The 21,777-nt window shown below is 39.2% G+C and overlaps 1 protein-coding gene across 3 annotated transcripts in view; it reads right to left on the bottom strand.

Annotated features, from left to right (window-relative positions):
• rock1 (Rho associated coiled-coil containing protein kinase 1) overlaps positions 1-21,777 on the bottom strand; it is an 86,695-nt gene that overhangs the window by 10,764 nt on the left and 54,154 nt on the right. For 2 of the 3 annotated variants that reach the window (XM_008108647.3, XM_003219652.4), the window contains exons 22-32: positions 20,700-20,794; positions 20,359-20,524; positions 16,981-17,074; positions 14,435-14,523; positions 8,859-9,047; positions 6,052-6,217; positions 4,925-4,995; positions 4,362-4,450; positions 2,983-3,061; positions 2,621-2,882; positions 1,790-1,994 (exon numbers count right to left, since the gene is read on the bottom strand). In XM_008108647.3, the coding sequence (XP_008106854.1) occupies positions 1,790-1,994; positions 2,621-2,882; positions 2,983-3,061; positions 4,362-4,450; positions 4,925-4,995; positions 6,052-6,217; positions 8,859-9,047; positions 14,435-14,523; positions 16,981-17,074; positions 20,359-20,524; positions 20,700-20,794 (1,505 nt within the window). Of the gene's footprint in view, positions 1-1,789; positions 1,995-2,620; positions 2,883-2,982; positions 3,062-4,361; positions 4,451-4,924; positions 4,996-5,458; positions 5,508-6,051; positions 6,218-8,858; positions 9,048-14,434; positions 14,524-16,980; positions 17,075-20,358; positions 20,525-20,699; positions 20,795-21,777 lie in introns of those variants that run through there. The other variant, XR_010006016.1, reaches the window with a different exon arrangement.

Raw genomic sequence — 21,777 nt, 5'->3', positions numbered from 1 at the left:
ATAAGTGAAAGGCAGGTTTTGGGGCCAAAATTAGGGATTTTGATTTAACCAATGGATAAGTCAAGACTAGCAAAAGTTTTGGGCTCAACATGGTGACTCTTAGGATTCATTCCACAGAAAAGCAAAAGTGCCAGCACCATCTCAGACGATCAGTTGACCTCAACTACCTCCGTCATCATCTTCCCACCCAGTCACTCCTACCATGAACTAAGCTCTCAAATCCTTAGAGCTTAGTCTGTGATGAAAAAGACTGAAAGAAGCATGCCCTCTATGCTCAGCCACAACAAGAATGTCTTAGCGAAATGAACAAAAATCAGAAGATGAGAAGTCAGCAGGCCTTCTGGCTACAGCAGAGGGATCCAGCAAAAGCAAGGAGTGAAGAAACATCTGTGTTAACAAGGAATATTTAGCTGAAGGGGTTGCTACTTTCACATCTGTTGCCTGCTTTCTCTGCCCTCTCTTCACTGCATGCTCTCAGTTATCCACAGCTGGCCTGATTATCTCCTCAGAGAAGGTGAAGAAAAGCAGGGAAGGAGACAACCAAGCAGCAAAGAGGAGCTGGAGAAAGAAGGCAAGGCCAGGACTTAGACAGGAGTGTATGCTGTAATTTCATCACCCACAAAGGATGGACAACTTTTCACTGAAGAAAATATTAGTTCTTCTGCTAATAAATTATAAAGTATCTTGTGTAATTTCCAAATCTAACTGTTAATTTCCACATTCACTGAATAGTACCACCTAAATAACTATTGACTTACCAACTGCATTCATTCAAGCAGTCTATTTACTTGGGACAAATAGCTGAATTTAGCCCAATTTATTATGAGCTCATATCTCTTATTTTCTTACTAAAAATAACATTTGAACATAAACACTGAAAGCTCCAGCTAATTGTAGTAAAAATAAATGCTCTCTGTTTTAGAAGCAATACTAAAAAGCTCAATTCATTTTCTTACTTTCTTTATGGGCATCGTGTTATGGTGATCCAGAGAATGGAAGATGGGGGACAGAAAAAAGAAAGAAAATCTATTTTAAAGAACTATGATTGTTGTTTTGTTATATTGGTAATTAAAAAAATAGCAGTATTTAAAATTAGGAAAATAACCATATATACTTAGCTTTAAGATTACATACTGAAAAAAATATATATACTTGTTATTTATAACTAAAACATGGACACACAAAATATGGGCCTCCTCTGGCCATTTTTAAATATGCTGAAAGTTTCAAGTGTTCCAAACTACTAAAACAAACAACACCCTTAGTTGTAGCTGTTTTTATTCAATTTTTATTTACATTTTTAAGAGATTTTTCTCTTCTCATCTTTTCTTCAGTCTACAAAGGCCATTTCTCAAAGCAGAAAGTTACAGGGAGTTAATCACTTGCTGGCTTCAGGGGGTGGGCTCCATTAACCTAAATCAGGCTGTACAGTAATATAGCCAACAGTAGTCCCAGGGTTTTGGACAAGCGCTATTGGCCATTTTGAAGAAAGTCTGTCCCCCATTCCCAATTTTACTATGGGTGGGGGATAAGGAATGACAATGGGATGTATGACTCCTTTATTGTCTTACTGGTGCCAACCCACTCATGTCAAATCCCATCAGCTGACCATTCCTGGGCTAAAGGAAATTAGCTACAATCCTTAACTAGGAACAACATTTAAACATATAACTTTATGTCTAATCTAATTACATATCTAATTAATGTAATACTATTTAAATATTCCAATTGTTTTACAAACAGACATCCTACTGAAAAACCATCAAAATTTACTCCAATCTTGTCTCACCTAGCTTTTCCAGAAGCATTCTTAACTTTTCTGAATGACTGATTTGCTGAGGACCTCGTAGAAAGAGTTCTGGGTGAGGCACGGACAAAACTCGATGGTGGCGTTTTAGGGATCTTCTTTACTAAATGAGTAACCCATTTCTTTTGATCTTCTTGACAGGTTGCCAATAACAACATATCTCTTGCTGAGGTTACATCGTAACTCACTATTAAACCAAAAGGAAAGACACACAAACAGAAAAAATATATATACTTTGACTTAATTGATGGCATTATACGACCACATTACTATGAATTGGATTATGAAAAGATAATAAATAAGCACACAGTTTTTTTGAAGTCTTATCTTAAGTGTTGAATTTTTGCTTTCATACATAACTCTAGGTAGCTAAATATCTGGAAAATATATTAATTGCTAACAATAAAAATTTTAACAAATAGGTTGTTAAAACACTTCATTTATTTAAAAGGTACCTCTTATTAACCGGTTATTAGATTTTAAAATCGTTTGTAAATTTACTTTTTACTAAATATATGTATGATTGTAAATAGTTTAAAGGGCTAGAAATACCATCAAGAGATTCATTTTATCTGCATGAAAAAGGGGTATGCATTTTTCAAAATGATGCCCGTTACGAGACATGCACTCACTTTCTAAAACCACATTTCCCCCTTTAGAACAATTTTTCTTATACAAGAATTCATGCAGATTGAAAATGACTACTTAGTAAACTAAAACTCCTATATAGTTACTGAAATGAATTTTTTTAATTAAGGCAGCAGTTCAATTAAAAAAAATAAATGATACAGATTAACAATGGAGTAACTTTACCTTTACATGGTGCAATTAATTCCTCTTTTTTGTCCAAGTGATCTTTATGGCACTTAACATGGCATCTCCGACATTCCACTGCAGGGGGTGGCTTAAAGACATGCCAGAGGGGCTTGGCACAGGCCTCACAGTTGGCCGGAAAGTGGTATAATGTTGGAATAAATTCATGACCTTTATGGTTCAGAAAATTTGTCTTTTCTGCTGGCTGTACAGGTTCTACCTCCAAATCTTTTCTGCATTCACCCTCATTGGCATACAGAATCTGAAAAAAAATGAAAAGTATTCAGAAGCATTTTTATTATTCAATTATAATGAAAATTTGTTGGTTTTTTTAAAAAAAATCTATATATGAAAGCAGTTACCTGAAATATTTTAGGAATTTCTTCTGTTTCAGCTCTATATACATCTCCCTGTGTCACAGGTCTAACATGAAACAATTTGCTGAAATGAAAGACATATTTTATATATTAACTATTTTAATAGCACTATTAGAGAACAATTAAGTTATTGCTTAATTTGCCTATTATTTCATTTAATTGTTTATTATTTACTAAAGTGCCTCCTATGAGACTTGTATCTGCCACAGCCATATTATGTTATTTATTTATTTCATTTATTTACAGTATTTATATTCCGCCCTTCTCACCCCGAAGGGGACTCAGGGCGGATCACATTACACATATAAGGCAAACATTCAATGCCTTTAACATAGAACAAAGACAAGACAAACATAGGCTCTGAGCTGGCCTCGAACTCATGACTTCTTGGTCAGAGTAATTTGTTGCAACTGGCTGCAGCTGGCTGGCTGCTCACCAGCCTGCGCCACAGCCCATTACTTTGGTGATTGCTACTGCAAACAAGATACATTCTTAAACTCCAGTCTGCATGCACACATCAGAAAAATGCACCGTAATCGGGGGTATCAGATGTGTGCCTACTGACCTGGAATACTCATCTTATTTTGTACTTTTTACAGAAAAAAATGCAATGCAGGTGAACATGATATTGCAATTTTTGGTACTAGTCATCAACCGTAATACACACACACACACACACACACACAAAATATTGCATCACCATGCTATTTTAAATCCCCAAAAAGACTTCATAGGTATTGTGCTTTCTAAAACGTTGCTCTGAAAGGCTGGATGTCCCCCCACTGAAGCATGAAGACATGAGAAAAAGTATTAATGAAATTGCTGATCTACGTCTAAACTACTGCTTCCTATCCTTGTTTCCATATTAAATTAGATAACTGAAAATCTAAAAGAGTCCAGACAATTATTTACAAGTACAGTGGAGTCTCACTTATCCAAGCGAAACGGGCTGGCAGAAGCTTGGATAAGCGAATATCTTGGATAATAAGGAGGGATTAAGGAAAAGCCTATTAAACATCAAATTAGGTTACGATTTTACAAATTAAGCACCAAAACTTCATGTTATACAACAAATTTGACAGAAAAAGTAGTTCAATACGCAGTAATGTTATGTTGTAATTACTGTATTTACGAATTTAGCACCAAAATATCACGATATATTGAAAACGTTGACTACAAAAATGGCTTGGATTATCCAGAGGCTTGGATAAGCGAGGCTTGGATAAGTGAGACTCTACTGTAATAAAAATCCTAGATCTCTATATAATTTGACCCAATTTTCAAATCCATCATCTACAGTTAATATTCCATTTTATTTTTTTGATTTAGAATATTATCTTGTTGGTAATATTAGATTAACGTACTCTATATCTAATACCATGGATGGGTTAGATTGTTCTTTATCCTGTTCGTCATTATAGAACAAGATCTTCCTGCTGCTTACCACAACATACTGAAAAAAGGGGGAAAGAAAAGAATTATTAGCGCACACATTTACACACAATAAAAGGCAATATTCATTTCCTATTGCTCTTGATACAAAAAAGATTATCTAGAGACAGAGCAACAAAGTGCAGCTCAATATTATGAGAAGGTAAAAAAACTTGGTACCATCTTTCACTCCTCTCCATTACATACCAAAATTAAAAACTGGTAGCTGTGATCATATTTTATTCAGAACTAGCAAACTACAGATTATAATATATTCCTTGAATGTATACATTTCTTGTCTGAATACAATTAAAAAGAATTTCTTGCTACAAATAGATAGGAAAAACACATGAAAAATGTTTTTTTATAGCAGTGGAAACATATAATCTTAAATATAAGATTTGGCACACTGTACCAAATAATTTCCACTTCTGTTGTAAATATAAACTATAATTAATATACCGTTTGGTCAAAAGAAAATAGGATTCTCAAATACCTGCTTCTTCCACCCATGACGCTTTATATTTCCTTTGTTTGGTATTGAAAGCCAGCCCTCCATTCTTGATTCTATTTTTTTTTAAAAAAGAAGTATATATTAAGCGACATTTTAATCATAGAAAAATTCAGAAAAGAGTGTCATGCAAGCCATCAATAATTGCCAAACACACCAAGAAGTCAGGAATAAGAAGCACAGCTAAACAAAAACAGGACTGAAGCATTTTCATGCTTTGTCACAAATTCATTTACTGTGTCAAAACCACTACTGCAGGATGAACAGTAAAGAATTGTGTACAGATAATATCTAATACTGTTTCAATAGATATGCTTTGAAACAGTCAGACAGGGCTTTCGTCTGAGATCTGTGTTGCAACATAAAAGGTACTACTACTAAGATTTTAAATTACAAAACAAAAAAACACTGGATGAGGGGCAGATGAAGTACTTATACACAGTAACTGAAAGCCACAGTTCACAAGAAACGTAGGAAGCAGGAGAACAAGGAAAAATACCCACTTGTCCCATTACTCACAGAAGATAAGAACAGAAGAGAAATAAATAAGGAATGCGAGAAGAATCAGCTAAACATAAAGAATAAGAGAGAAGCAGTTTATTCAGTTTTCAAGTGACAATTTTGGAGTTTATGAAAACAATCCTCTCTAATCACTAGAAGGACAGAAATTACTTACATGCTTTATAAAAATAATTATGCTTACAATATCAAACTTCATTACACTTAACTCCAAAATGGTCAGATTCTTTCATTTACATTACTGTTTCACTATGAAGTACTGGCTAAAAAATATGCTATGTGCCTTCATCTGGAACAAACAAAGAATAGGTAGAACCAAAATGGACATGGATTTTCATATATCCTTGATTTATCAAGGCTTCTCTACTATGACTTTCTGAAGCAGCAAATAGGACTAAAAGCTGCTCCTTTAAAGTCTACAATTCAATATAGAACCTACTATGAAAACGGCCTGAATGTGTTTGGGATAAAATCTTAACTGGTATTATTCCCTTGCTTGCACTAACCATCGGGAGAGACATAAAACACTACCCTACAAGTATGAGAGTATCTGAAAATAAAAGCAAAGCCCTAAGACTAAGTAAGCTTCTTACCCACAATATTTCCATCAGTTTCATCGGCTGGGAGGCTGGCAACACTGGTAGAATCCATGCCTTGCTGTAGGTCCAAAATTTTACTGCGCAATTGCTCTATATCACTCTCCTTACTATCCAGCTGCATCTGAAGTTCATTCCTATATGTAGATTCTTCCACAAGTTGCTGCATTGAATAGAAAATATAGTTATGAAATTTTGATACAGAATGTAAAGGATATTTCTGCAAAACTGAAGAGTAACAATCCATTACATTGTGGGTTAGCTTGTACGCCATGAAATCAGGAACAGAAATTATGGGACTTCAAATCCTCTCTTCTGTATCACTTGATATAGTTTTGTCTTGAACGGCTGAATAAGCTTCAAAATAGAATTTGGACAGTAATAGATTTCAGTGAAGTCTCACCCATTAGGAAAGATGTACCTATTACAGTCTATGCATTTCAGTGACATACTGTGTTTCCCTGAAAATAATACATGTCCTGAAAATAAGACCTAGTAGAGGTTTTGGTGAATTGCCAAATATAAGACATCCCCCAAAAGTAAGACCTAGGAGGAAGGAAGTGTGCTGCTGAGGAAGGCGTGTGCGGCACAAAAGAGAAGAAGGGAAAGGTGTGCACCTTTCCCTCTTTCTCCTTTCCCTTCCTTGGCGGCAGTGGCAGCGGCTCCCTCCTCTACTGGGGAAGGCGAAGAGAAGAAGGTAAAGGCGCGCCTTTCCCTTCTTCTCCTCCGCCTTCCTCGGTGGTAGCTCCCTCCTCCTCCGCTTGTGCCTTCCTCGGCGGAGGAGGGAACAAAATAAGACATCCCCTGAAAATAAGACTTAGCGTGTCTTTGGGATCAAAAATTAATATAAGACACTGTCCTATTTTCAGGGAAACACGGTAACTATGTGGGGATGGATTCTTCCTTAATACCTTTGCTCAATTTTTCATGGCAAGTAACAACTCTTCATTTTCTGACAGGTCCAGAGGAGCAATCCACAACACTGAGATGTATTCTGGAAGCGATTAGACAGCCAAACCAGCTGTCAGAATTTAAGACACAACTTAAGACCTATCTCTTCCAGCAGGCCTATGCAGTCAATTTTAACTTGTGAACTTAACCTGCTTCTTGTTGGTAATTTTAAATCTGTATTTTACCTATGTATATTTGTTACATGCATTTTAATAATGTTTGCTTTATCTCACTGCTTTAATCATATTGTACCCTGCCTCAAGATGCAGGGAGAGACGGGAAATAAATATAACAGCAACACCACCACCACCACCACCACCAACGAGCCTTAAAAGTGAAACTGACTATCAAGTACAATGTGAAAGGCCACCACTGCAGCAGCTCTTTTATAGTGTTTTAGGAAAGCTGTGAATGAACTATGTTGCTTATCTCCTCTATACAAATGGAGTTTTAACTGCCATTGTTTTGAATGTAACCATGCATGTTCTGGCCCGGATTACGCTTGAGGATTATGTGATTAATGATCAATGTATTGTTTTAATTGTTTTAATTGTTTTAATTGATTCTATAATTCAATTTATATGGTTTGTTTTTAAGGCATCAAATAGTTGCCTATGTGTAAAGCCACCTTGAGTCCCCTCTGGGGTGGAGAAGCCGGGATAGAAATGCTGTAAATAAATAATAATTCTGGTCTTGGTATTTGTGACATGCAGAGTTTTATTTACTGCATGAAATAAATCAATACAATAACTCGCATTCCAGTGGCACTCTGAACACACTTCTCACTCTATCTAGCACAATAATTGAAAATTTGATACTATCTTGATATTGTGAATTCCGTAAGACCCCGGTGGCGAAGTATGTTAAAGTGCTGAGCTGCTGAACTTGCAGACCGAAAGGTCCCAGGCTCAAATCCCGGGAGTGAAGTGAGTGCCCGCTGTTAGCTCCAGCTTCTGCCAACCTAGCAGTTGGAAAACATGTCAAAGTGAGTAGATTAATAGGTACCGCTCTGGCGGGAAGGTAACGGTGCTCCATGCAGTCATGCTGGCCACATGACCTTGGAGGTGTCTACGGACAACGCCGGCTCTTCGGCTTAGAAATGGACATGAGCACCAACCCCCCAGAGTCAGACATGACTGGACTTCACATCAGGGGAAAACCTTTACATTTAACCTTTAAGGTCTAATCAGAATGGCTAACAGAAATTATAATAACATAGCCCAAAATACCAGGAGGGCATCTGATCACCTCTGCCTGGCTAGTGAGTGTATCAGCAAGGTTCTATTATTTGCTTACATTGTTTACAATGCCTTATTGCACTTTATCACTGCTCCTCATTTTTATAGGCTGTCAGTGTTTTAATAAGACTGTCATTTCACCCTTTCCTGATCGCCTTTATACTATTTATGAGCCCTATCCAGAGTTCTACACAAGTTTCTTTCTCTGCACATGAATTTTATGTCTAGGTTTTTAAAGCATTTGATGTGTTTTATGTTGTTTTATATTTATTTTGTCATATTGTTTTAATTCATGGATTGTGTTTTAACCTATGTTGATGTTGGGCTCGCCCCCATGTAAGCTGCCCCAAGTCCCTTCAGGGAGATGGAGGCAGGATATAAAATTATTATTATTATTATTATTATTATTATTATTATTATTATTATTACTATTATTATTATTATTACATAGTGTGTTGTTGAACATATTTCTAGTTAAATCATAGTTTGCAGTGACAGAAGAATTAGATCTCGAAAACATTTTTAACTCTCCAGTATATCTTAGCTTTTAAGAATACCACAACTAAAGGTATTAGTTGAAATCACACAACTGAAACAAAATAAGCACATTCTTACCGCTTGCATTTCATTAAGCTCTTTCTGGTATTTTATTACTACATGATTAAATTTCTCCTTCTCTTGGTTAAGGTCCAACTGTAACTTCCGGTTTTCCTTCTCCTTTTTCTTGAAGTCTTGCATGTTCACTTTCTTTCTATCTAGTTTAAAATCTTTCCGATTCATTATCTCAGCCAATTTGTTGACGGCCTATTGAAACAGCAAACAAATTATGTGCAAATTTGAATTTTAGGTAGTTTATTCACACAACTACAGTGCATGGAAGAGTTCTACTTTTCATAATTTCAGGTAACAAACAGGTAATAATTCACTTTTAGAATATCTTGCAGAATGCATTGGATATACACTTTTTGTTCCATTAGAAAAATAGTACATAATAACTGAATTTGAGTTCCCATTTTAAATATCAGCACCATGTTATTATTCTTCATAAAATAAAAATTTCACACAACATAATCAATGAGTGAAGACTATGGAACTCTTAACTTACCAAGAAATATTATTTTATGGAATTATGACATTTTAACCTTAATGACTGGTCTTGAACCATGTAAGCAAAGTAGCACTTTACATGGCCTTTACACCAAACACATTCTAGCTTTACCTTGCCATGAAACAGCCATCTAAATAGTTTTGTCTACATTCTTCTTTGAATTTTATAAAAAAAGGGATTAAAAATCTAATGGAGTACAGATGGCCTACTTGTTATGTGAACTCATTGTACATAGTTTCATATACAGATGAAGGGTTTTGAATACCATAGTTTTTCACTGGGGGGACCTAACAATACCTAGAGTAGTCTTGTCTCTAGCACCTAAAAGACCGTCAGTGATTAACATTTGCTGGAATAAGGCTGGAGGCTAAGCAACAACACTTTCCCCTTGTCATTGCTAGGTCACCAAAGTGATTCCATGGTATGGCCGCAAGCCCAGGACCTCAGTCATTTCAGATAAGAAAAAAAAGATTCCAGATTATATGCAAAAATCATATTAGACAAAGAGTCTTACAGTGGAACTCTTGCAAGATATGTGAGTTTATTACAGGCAGTCCCCGAGTTACGAACAAGATAGGTTCGTAACCCGTACGCAGATGATGTCCAGCTCTGTCACTCCTTCCCACTTGTCAGGAGGCTGTTCAGGTCCTGAACCGGTGTCTGGCCGCTGTGTCGGATTGGATGAGGGCGAACAAATTGAAATTGAATCCAGACAAGACAGAGGTCCTCCTGGTCAGTCGTAAGGCTGTGTTGGACGGGGCCGCACTCCCCCTAAAGACACTGGTTCACAGTCTGGGTGTTCTCCTGGACTCATCGCTGAGCCTGGAGTCCCAGGTCTTGGCGGTGGTCAGGGGAGCATTCGCACAACTCAAACTTTTGCGCCAGCTGCACCCGTTCCTTGGGAGGTCTGACTTGGCCACGGTGGTCCACGCTCTGGTTACATCCCGTTTGGATTACAGCAACGCGCTCTACGTGGGGTTGTCTTTGAAGATGGCCCGGAAGCTCCAACTAGTACAACGGGCGGCAGCCAGATTAATAACTGGAGCGGCATACAGGGAGCGTACCACCCCACTGCTAAGCCAGCACACTGGCTGCCGATATGCTACCGAGCCCAATTCAAAGTGCTGGTCTTGACCTATAAAGCCCTAAACGGTTCTGGCCCAATTTACTTATCCGAACGTATCTCCTCATATGAGCCAGCTAGATCCCTAAGATCATCTGGAGAGGCCCTGCTCTCGGTCCCACCTGCCTCGCAGGCACGGCTGGTGGGAATGAGGGACAGGGCCTTCTCGGTGGTGGCTCCCCGGCTGTGGAACACCCTCCCCACAAATATCCGACAAGCCCAAACTCTTCTGGGTTTCAGAAAGGCTGTGAAAACATGGCTGTGTGCACAAGCTTTTAATGAGTAATACAATAACGTCGACATGGTCCGATTGAAGGCTGAAGCATGAGGTTTTTAGACAAATTGATCTAATTTACATATGTTTTAATTGTTATAATGTATTTTAATGATGTATTTTTATAGTTTTAATTGATTATATGTACTAATTTTGTTTTATTATTATGTTCTTGGCATTAAATGTTGCCAACTGTTGTAAGCCGCCCTGAGTCCCCCCGGGTGAGAAGGGCGGGATATAAATGCTGGAAATAAATAAATAATAAATAAATAGGTTCTGTAGGTTTGTTCTCAAGTTGAATTTGTATGTACATCAGAACAGGTAAATTTTAAAGTGTAACTTCAACCTCTTTTTTTAGTTTTAGACAGCATAGTAAAGGATTAACACTCATGTAATGTTTGTTTTGCTGCCTGTGCCCCTATTCAGAAAATTTCACCTCACTTACTGTTTCTGTGACAAATGAATTTTGAATGTTTTGACTTGTCATGGAAATAAAGATTGGTGAAAAAGATTCTTTGGAGACACCTTTCCCCCATGATAACTCTTCGAGGGGTAAATTTCTCTCCCTTGAGGTACACTTCCTCTCATTTCCAGTTGTCTCACCCTATTCTTAACTATGAGTCGCATGTAAGTTGAATGCTTGTAATGCATAAAGACTATGTTGTCATCAGCATCTTGGAGTTCTATAACAGATGTTGTGGTGACCTTGGATTTGGCTTTCAGTCTGCTGAGGCTAAATAGCTTCCCATCAACAAGGTGAAGCGTCATAGTGATGAAGATGGAAAATAAGGTAGGGGCAATAACACATCCCTACTTGACATCTGAATCCACCTTAAATGGGTCACTTTGGGAGCCATTGCTGTCCAAGACTGTTGCCATCATGTCATCATGGAGGAGCTGCAGGATGTTCACAAATTTGTCAGGGCACCCGATTTTTTGGAGGATGGTCCAGAGAGCACTGCGATTCACTGTGTCAAATGCCTTTGCAAGTTCAATGAATGTACAGAGGTTGATTTTGTTCCCTGCATTTTTCTTGGAGCTGTCGTGCAGATCATGTTCACTGTTCCTCTGGAGGGGCGGAAGCCATTCTGAGATTCTGGGAGGGTGTCTTCTGAAACAGGGAGAAGGCAGATCGCAAGGATTCTTGCAAGGATTTTCCCAGCGGAGGTTAGAAGGAAGATACCACAATAGTTTCCACAGTCTGCTCTATCCCCTTTCTTGAAAAGGGTGATGATGGTGGCATCCTTGAAGTCAGCTGGGATTTTCTCGGTCACCCACACCTTTTCAATGATCTGGTGGAGTTGTTGTATCAGCTCAGGTCCACCCTCTTTGAAGATTTCAGCAGGGATCCCATCAGGTCCGTTGGCTTTGTTGTTGTTGTTGTTGGCTGATGGCATTGCTGACTTCTTCCTAACTAGGCAGTGCTGCAAGCTCATCCCTGGTTTGTTGTTGTGGGATTTGTGAGAGGGTCTCTTCGGCCACATTGGAGCTGCGATTCAGCAGGTTCTGGTAGTGCTCTTTCCAACGTAGTGCAATTGATGTTTTGTCCTTCAGAATTTTGGTTCCATCTGATGAGCGTAGAGGCTGTATGCCATGGTTTCTTGGTCCGTAGATGATCTTTGTGGCTTTGAAAAATCCCTGAGCGTCATGGGTATCTGCAAGGTGTTGGATTTCTTCAGCCTTCTTTGTCCACCAGATGTTCTTAAGTTCTCTGGTCCTTCTTTGGACCTCAGCTTTTGCACTGGCATAGATCTTTTTCTTGGCAGCACAGTTGGTGTCTCTCTGTTTAGAAGGGTTTCCTTTTCTTATCAATTAGCTGTTGGATCTCTTTGTCGTTATCATCAAACCAGTCTTGATGTTTCTTAGTTTGGTATCCAATGGTTTCTTCGCAGGTTGCGATGATGGAGGTCTTCAGTTTGTTCCAATGTTCCTCAACATTTTCAGGGTGTTCTGTGGGTAGATGGTCCATGAGTGTTGTTTGGAGAAGGGCTCGTTTGGAGGGCTCCTGAAGGTCTTAGGTGCTCATTTTGCGCTTTGTTTTTCTTCCTTGGAGTCTACGTTTGGGGACGATCTTGATAGCCATCGTGGATCGGATTAACCTGTGGTCCGTCCAGCAGTCATCAGCACCTGTCATGGCTCTTGTGAGAAGCACATCGCAGCGGTCTCTGGCACGTGTGATAACATAGTCCAAGAGGTGCCAATGCTTTGACCGAGGGTGCTTCCATGATGTCTTGAGCTTGTTTTTCTGGCGGAAGAGCGTGTTGGTGATGACAAGGTTGTGCTCTCCGCATTTGGTGAGAAGCAAGATGCCATTTGAGTTGCTGTTTCCGACCCCGTCTTTTCCTATGATCCCTGGCCACAGGTCGGAGTCCCTTCCGACTCTTGCATTAAAGTTCCCCAGGAGGATGATTTTGTCCTCCTTAGGTATCTCCGATAGGATGGTGTCCAGCTGACAGTAAAATTTTTCCTTGATGTCTTCGTCAGCATCTAGAGTTGGTGCATAGGTGAATATGATGGTTGCCTGTTGGTTTTTGGCAAGGTTAATTCGGAGGGTTGAAAGTCGTTCACTGATGCCGGTGGGTGGGTGCTTCAGTCAGGTGCTTCACCAGGTCGTTTCTGATAGCAAAGCCAACTCCGTGTATTCTTCGCTCTTCTTCAGGCAGTCCCTTCCAGAAGAAGGTGTAGCCTCCCTTTTCTTCCTTCAGCTGTCCCTCTCCTGCTCTCCGGGTCTCCTGAAGGGCTGCTATGTCGATCTTAAAGCGTCCCAGCTCCCTTGCAATGATAGCAGTCCTGCGTTCGGGGCGTTCGCTGTCAGTGTTATCCAACAGTGTCCGTACGTTCCATGTTCCAAAGTTCATTTTTCTTTTTTGGCCGCAGAGTGGTGACCCCTCTGGACGCGGCAGTCCAGTCAGGGTAGGAGAGGCAGACTATGTTTAGGGCACCTTTTCTAGCCCCTTCCCCATGTGGGGTGAGCAGAGCGGATCCTAAAATGGGCTGCTCAGTCATGGATACAGCTGCCGGACTACTCAACTGCCTCGGTCCTTGAGGTAGAACGACTGAGTCCATATCCACCGCCCATGTGTCAGTCTGTGACTAGGGGCTTCCAGATTTCACAGTCCTGCCCCCGTCACCACTCGCTGATCGCCATGGGACTTTTGTAGGTTTGTTTTTATTTTTGTTGGAAGACGCCTGTGCGTGATTTTTTTTAATGTGTGGAGATCGGTGCACGGCCGGTCAACACACAGTCTTCACAGAGTGAGGTTCCAGCAGTGGTGTGGTTAACACAACGAGAGTGGCTTCTCAGTCTGTTGCAGCCTTCTTCCGCCTTCACAGCCATTGTAACATGTACCATGTTATCCTCCGCCTGCTCCGCCGTTGAGGTCTTTGGGTCTTCGGATTGTGCGTGACTCCAGTGGTTGTGCCCACAGGTTCATTGGAACAAGCAAGCCCCCCCACCACGGCAAGGTGACAATCCATCGAAGGGATTTAATAGAACTATGGTTAAGAGCAATGAGGAAAGAACTGCATATCAGTAGTATTATATCAGTGATGGCTTTTTCCTCTGCTTTCACAGCATTGGTAAAATCAATAGAGCTTCAACAGCAACAATATAATGACAACTAAAAACAAAAGAAAACTGGTGAAGGACAACTTCAACACAGTATTGAAAGAAAAGATTTAAAAACCTGTGTTTTAAGGGTTCTTTCATTGTTCAGGTTCTTTTCATATTGCATTCTGATGATGCTGATTTCTTCTTCTGTCTTCAATTTATAATCTGTTGAACAACAACAACTATTATTATTATTATTCTCCGCTTTATCTCTCCTGCAGGAAATTCAAAGCGGCTTAACATAAAAAGCATAATCATACAACTTAAAATATACAAATAAGCAAACATTAAAACAGGATTAAATATAAACAGTATTTTAAAAATCCCAGTTAAAAAGCATTAAAACATATTCAAAGTTAAAAATCACAGCACCCCCTGAATTGATCTGAAAAAACTTCATCTTTAAAAGCCTGTCTGAACATAAAGGTTTTAGCCCATTGCCAGAAGGACAACAGGGAAAGGGCCAATCTGGCTTCCCTGGGCAGGGAGTTCAAGAGTAGAGGGGCAGCCACAGAGAAAGACCGTGCTCTCATTCCACCAATTGAGCTTGAGATGAAGATGGGACTAAGAGAAGAGCCTCTCCTGAAGATCGCAGGGCTCGGGAAGGCTTGTAAAAGAGGATGCGGTCAACCAAATAGCCTGGACCTGAATCGTCTAGGGCTTTAAAAGTCATCACCAGCAAAGGCCCTCCCGGCCACCAGGTTCAGTGCCGATCCCCAAACTGCGGACCTGTATCTTCAGGGGGAGCGTAACCCCATTCTCGGGCTGGATCCCTGTTCCCTGGTCTGCGTTCTGAGTGACCAGGAGTACCTCTGCCTTGTCTGGATTAAGTTTCAATTTTTTGCTTTCATCAAGTTCATTACTAATGACAGGCACTGATTTAGGGTCAGGACAGCTTCCTTGGCAGGAAAGGAGTAGTAAACTTAGGTGTTATCCGCATATAGGTGGGACTGTACTGGATGACCTCTCCCAGAAGTTTCATGTATATGTTAAACAGCAGTTTCATGTATATGATAAACAGGGAGAAAATGGAACCCTGAGGAACCCCACGGGTCAACGGCCCGGGGTTTGAACAGGAGTCCCCCAGCAGCACTTTCTGGGTACAGCCCTCCAGGAAGGACCAGAGCCACTGTAAGACAATGCCTCCCAGCCCCATCCCAGCGAGATGACCCAGAACAATATCATGGTCAATGGTATCGAAAGCTGCTGAGAGATCCAGGAGAACCAACAGGGACAGACTCTCCCTGTCTTAAAGCCATTTATGAAAACAAAATCTGCCACCCAATGTATGGTTGCCTTCTTTAATCAAATATACATTAATTCATCAAAACTCCACTATCAAAGGTTTAATCTATCATAAATTAGAAGTCTATGTCTTTGATTCTCTTAGTATCTGCAAATGACAGCAATGGCTCAATTTACACATCACATCAAACTTGGACTAAAGTGCCAGTATGGTTTGACATGATTTAAAACCCTTATCTGCAGTAAGGATCAGCAATAGAGGTTTGAAGATCAGCAATGGAGGTTTACAAACCTGTGTTTCTTATTTGGTTTGAAAATTTTTGTATCTCATCTTTCCATGAAGATGGCTCACTGAACATAAAAGAAATCAATCTAACTAGAGATTAAAATAGAAAATAACAGGTAGAAAAGAATTTCAGCTAAACCCAATGCTGTACTAGCACTTGTAGTGACACTTTTGTCCTTTCTTCTCTGGAGAAGTTCTGAAATCTTGTTATGATTCCCCTGCCTTCTGGAACAGGACACTGGGAACTACAGAGTGAGGGAAAATGATTTCCCTTCAATTCCACTTTGGGAAGAAACTTCTATTCAAAACACAATCAGCCGTAATTTGGGAGTTTAATTTTTGCAGATTTAATGGATGTATCCTTTCTCAGAATCTCTGGGTTTTCTAGGACAATTTTATGGTCAACGTCAGTCAGAAGTTGACCACAAAGTTGCCCTGGAGGACCTGGAGAATCCTAGAGAGTAATTGTGTGCATATGTTTATATACTCTAATTCTTTACTGATCTGTAACAGAGCAATGGAGAACTGTGGGGGTGTAGGAGACAATATCAGACTCCAGGAAACCTTGGTTAATCAACCTAAAATGTAGTTCTACTGCAAATTATTCTACTATAAAAGCTCAGAGAAAGGAATGCATCTCACATTATTTTCAACTGCAACCTTCTAACTGAATCAACAATGAAATGTTTCAAAGTCTTTTTAAAAACTTACTATTCAAAGTCAACTGTAGTGGCAAAGTCAACTAAAGTTAGAAATTTAATCAATCATCAGAGTTCTGAATCTATGTAATTCAAAACTCAATTAATAAATTTCTAACTTTTAGCCATGTTCTACTATGCCAAAAAAATCCCCACTACAGTGGGACTTATTGTTGAGTAGATATGGATAGAATTAAACTGATAGCTTCCTAAAGTGGTTCTCCTTACTTCATGCTTTTTTTATTCATGAAACAAAGCAAACTAGAAAAGCAATTCATCAAAAGCTCCAAGATGTCACTGAAAACAATATAACATGAAATGTTTAGAAATACAAATAAGATTTAAAGAGTTTAATCATTTCATTTAAAATATCAGTGTTGAAACATGACATACCTTCTTCAAGTTTCTTAACTTTTTCATTGAGCTCAGAATTTTCTTTTGTTAAAAATGCCACATCTTTGGTCAATGTATTATTTGTTTCTTCAAGCTGGGAGGAAGGGGGAGGAGGAGAGACAAGAAAGTTGTTGACATCAGGAAGTAACTTCCAAATATAAATGAGAAAGGACAGATTGTTTAACTGAAACCATAGTTCTGTGAACTCACACAAATAGCTTATCTGTGCCTACACATTCTGGTGGATACCTCTGCTCCACTAGTACATGTAACCAGTGCAGTTCCCACTGAATCCCTCCGTTCTTCCCAGATGCTGAAGCAACAATCAAAGAGCTAGGGAGACCAAAAAATCTAAATGAGAGGAAGAACAGGTGTAGTGTGAGTTCACAGATAACCAACCACCTGAAGAACTACGGTTACAGGTAAGCAACCTGTCCTTTTTCATGGTCTCTGTGACTTACATAAATGGGAGTCTAGCAAGCTACTCACCATAGGATGTATGAATGTCATGTGAAAGAGGAAAACATGAATAATAACAACAAGAATAAGTATCACTATCATCATAACAAGATCAGAATGACAGCTAAACATTTGCAAATGGAAGCTGGACTTGCAAGTGACAGGAGGCATCATGTGCACCTATGCTTGAGCTTATCATTCATCTATGCATTAAAGTGGCCACCCCTGTCAGATGGAAAGTCCTCAACGTTTGATCTGGCCAAGGAGGAGAGTCTAGAAGAGCCGCACATACCTCCTCAATGCAATAGCTTCCACCATCTTGCCATTGCAATCAGCAGTGTCTTGCTGTAAGGAGACAGTTCTTCCCACAAGAGTTGTTGGTAGGCCCTAAGCAAGCTTTATAGTTGGCAATTCTACATGCAACGGTTTGGTCAAATAGAATGTTTATAGAATGGCATCAAGTTTTTTTGTCCTGTCTTTTGTATTTTTCTTCTGAATAAACATGGACTGGGCCACCCATACAATATTAAACCTGGGCTTATGGTAGTGAAAAACATAAGCCAATCCTGCTCTGGCAACACACTACAGTCTGTCTATCTTAGGGATGGACTGTACTGATGACAGTGAGCTCCAAATCTTCTGCACCACTTTCAAAAGAAACAGCAGCAGAGAAATTGATGTTGATATTGGTACTTTTGTTACAATTCATCTATATACATGGTCAGTCAATTTAGTTTCTTGTTTGGCTTCCAAGTCCTTCACCATTCTTAATATCTGCTTCACCAAGACCCTGTCATCATCAACTGGTATGGCAGAGTCATGCACATCCAGGATTGTAGGAAAGTGTACTGGTGGGAAGTCCCAAATAGGCAGATGAAAAATCTGTCCGAATCTTTTGACTCCCAACAACTCTCTCAAGAACCTTTCGCCTGGGTGGGCCAGTGAAACCAGAAAATGAGGTGTTACCCTAGTTCTTGGAGATGGTACTGATAGTTGGGACCCAGGAGGGAAAAGCAGAGGTAAACAGTGCGCAGGAGGCTTGAAACAATGTGCAGGATGCTCAGACTGCATTGAATCCACCTTAGTCTCATGCCACTCTGGAGCGGGAATCCTTAAACTACTCGATACTGAAGTAGATGGTGCCAAGGCAGTTTCCCATCAACAATATCAGTGATGTCCTGAACAATTGCAGAAAGGATCTAATTCCCTGGAATAGTACCATTCCTCCTCAAAACCCTTGTAGAAAAATTCCTTGTAGGATTCCTACAAGGATTTTGCCTGTATCTCCCAAAATAATCTCCATATTGATATCCATAACAGTACGGACGAAAAGGTGGAGACTTCAACCACAGACTGTAGGACAATGGTTCTCAACCTGGGGTCCCCAGATGTCTTTGGCCTACAACTTCCAGAAATCCCAGCCAGTTTTCCAGCGGTTAGGATTTCTGGGAGTTGAAGGTCAAAAACATCCGGAGACCCCAGGTGGAATTCAACAATTTGTTCATACGGCAAAGACTCTGCAGAGGCCGAGGGGCCATAAAAGACTATGTGATATTTATAAAGAAAACCATCTTTTTTTTACAGCTAGATAACATTGAAAGTTTAGGTTTTGAGCGTATTTTTCACCACTGCTGTAGGATCTTGATGGATAAGGCCCTAGCCCTTGGGAGCTGCCTGAGTTTGATCTGGACATCAAGTGATGACATCAAGCAGGCAGATGAGGTCATAGACGGGGAGGGAGATTCTTTGATGGTGGACAAAATTGAAGAATCAGTCTTGTGCGATCTGAGAATAAGGATCACAGCTGTGTTCTTTGAGGTGGGGCATTCTTTGAGGGGAGGGTCAATGTCTGACAATGAGAACAGGACTCATGTTCAGGAATAACAAGATGTGCAAATGACCACCTTGGCTTTACACGATGTACATTTCTTAAATGAAGCTTACGAAGCTATTTTGAAGCAACATAGCTAATTAGGGATCTTGGCCAGTACTTTTTAAAATGAAGCTAAAGAAGCTATTTTGAGCTGCACAACTAACTAAAACCACCAAGGCCGAAACATAGTATTTACTGAAGACCAAAAACAATCCATAAGGCAAGCCAAAATTAGAGTCCAAACCAAACCAAAATACAATCCAACATAACCTCAAAGGGAAACTTAAGCCAAAACCATACTGTAAATGTAAGAAAGACCAAATAGGCACACTAACAATTCCTCCAATGCTGCTGTTGTGGCAAACAAAAAGGAACTGAGGGATTGAGCAGGAATCCCACTGGTCAAACGTACTAACAGAGGAGAGATTACTGCCAAAACACTTGCATAAAAGCTCTAGAAGTTTCCAAACAATCTACTGCACAAGTATTCGATATGAGTCACACAGATCATGAAGAAGAGTGTGTATAAAATGCTACAGAAAATGTTTTTCTGGTTATATTTGTTAGAGCCACTTTTTGTAAAACACTTATCTCCTTTGATAGTGGACTGGGGTACAAAATAGGCAAATGCTATTTTCAGCTAATAGTCATTCATTATCCCATAATATATTATCTTCTAAAGATTAGACTAGCACCTGCAGGTATTTTGTTACCAGCTATGCTGAAGACAACATTCAATTAAGCTAATTAATTTTGTTTTGGTATCACGATATTCATCCAGTAATAGCAAAGTCGAGGGAACACTGACACATGTGTACAAGTCCCCTAAGCCAAATGACATCTTGTATAATTTCACTGAAAGAACCAATTTATATCTTGTGTGAATATATCACACTCCTCCATAGAAATAAACAGATTCCTGAGTGTGCACACTGCACAACGTATGTCTCTTGCATAATTTTATAAACCAGTGAAAATAAAATCAAATTAAACCATAAACCTTATAATGAAGTCACTTTGAAAACATTTATCACAAAATAACTTACCCGGCTGACAATACCGTCCTTATCAGCGATTTCTTGTCTATGTCGTGATGCTGCCTTCTTACTCTCCTGAGAGAGTTCAAAATACTGCTCTTCAAGGAGAGCTCGAGCCAACTGCTCAGATTCAGCTTTTGTTTCAGCCAGATCTAACTGTGCAGCGAGGGTTTCCCTGCAATACAAAGATGCTTTTTTCCAATCCAGAGTACTTGTTAGAGTGCTAAAGCAGACCTGAATTCAATTAATCGCTCAGATTTGTTTCCAAGGAATAAAATCTGTATTTTTCACTAAAATCAATGGAGCCAGAAAGGCTCAGTATTAGAGACTGTGACCATAAACTGACTTACTTTTCATTTTGTAATTCTTGTATCTTCTTCTGGGTTTCTTTATTCTTTTCCTCAATTTCTTCTTTAAGTTCTTTAACTTGAGTTTTGTATAGTGTCTGGCAAATAAAAGAAAAACAAATGTGCTTGAATTGATCTACTAATTTTGAGTCCCTATGTTACTACATATATATGTGCCTATGTAACAAAAATGATGGCATGATATAGTCTTCATTCTGTACATTCCATTCAAAATTAAATCAAAATGTCAATAAAAACAACATAAAATATAGCTAGCACACATAAAACCTCTATAGAAGCCAAATCAAATAATAATGTTTATAAAATAGTGAGTTCAAAAGTGAGTTCTCACATTATTTCATAGATATCCAATTTGCTTAAAGTGAAAGCAGTGAACTGAGAGGGGAAAAGGTGGACAGCATATATGGCTAAAGGTTGGGGTTTGCTTTTGAGCTATGCTATGCATCTGGCAACACCTGGCCAGCTAGACGATTGATTAAGATGGTTGACTATCTGTGGGGTTAAAGCAGTCCTTTACCATTACTATTTGCTCTTATGTACCTTTAAGTCATTTTCAATTTATGTTGATCCCAAGGCAAACCTATCACTGTGTTTTCTTGGTTTGCCTTTGCTTTCTTCTGAGGCTGAGAGAATATGACTTGCCCAAGGTCACATAGTGGGATATACTATCGAGAATCAGACTCCAATGTTCAAACCACTACTTCACATTAATAATAGCAATAATATTAGTAGTAGTAGTAGTAGTAGTAGTAGTAATAATAATAAACTTTATTTATATCCTGCCCCCTCTTCAAAAGGACTTGGGGCGGCTTACAACAAAATTAAATCATAACACATACATAAGCAAAAGCAAAGACAGGACATAATATATAACCAACAATCACAAGCAGGTTAAATTAACATAACAGTATCACAATAAATACACATTTTAAAAAATTGAACTGGGTTTAAAAATATATATTACACTCGGAGGCAAAACCAGTTAAAACCAATATATTTGACAGAGCTAAAAGACCACCATCATATTAAGTAGAAATCATCCATTTTTGAAAGCCTGCTT

This window comes from Anolis carolinensis, chromosome 4 (genome assembly GCF_035594765.1).
Source record: "Anolis carolinensis isolate JA03-04 chromosome 4, rAnoCar3.1.pri, whole genome shotgun sequence".
Classification (NCBI taxonomy): Eukaryota; Metazoa; Chordata; class Lepidosauria; order Squamata; family Dactyloidae; genus Anolis; species Anolis carolinensis.
This window is presented reverse-complemented; position numbering and strand designations above follow the sequence as displayed.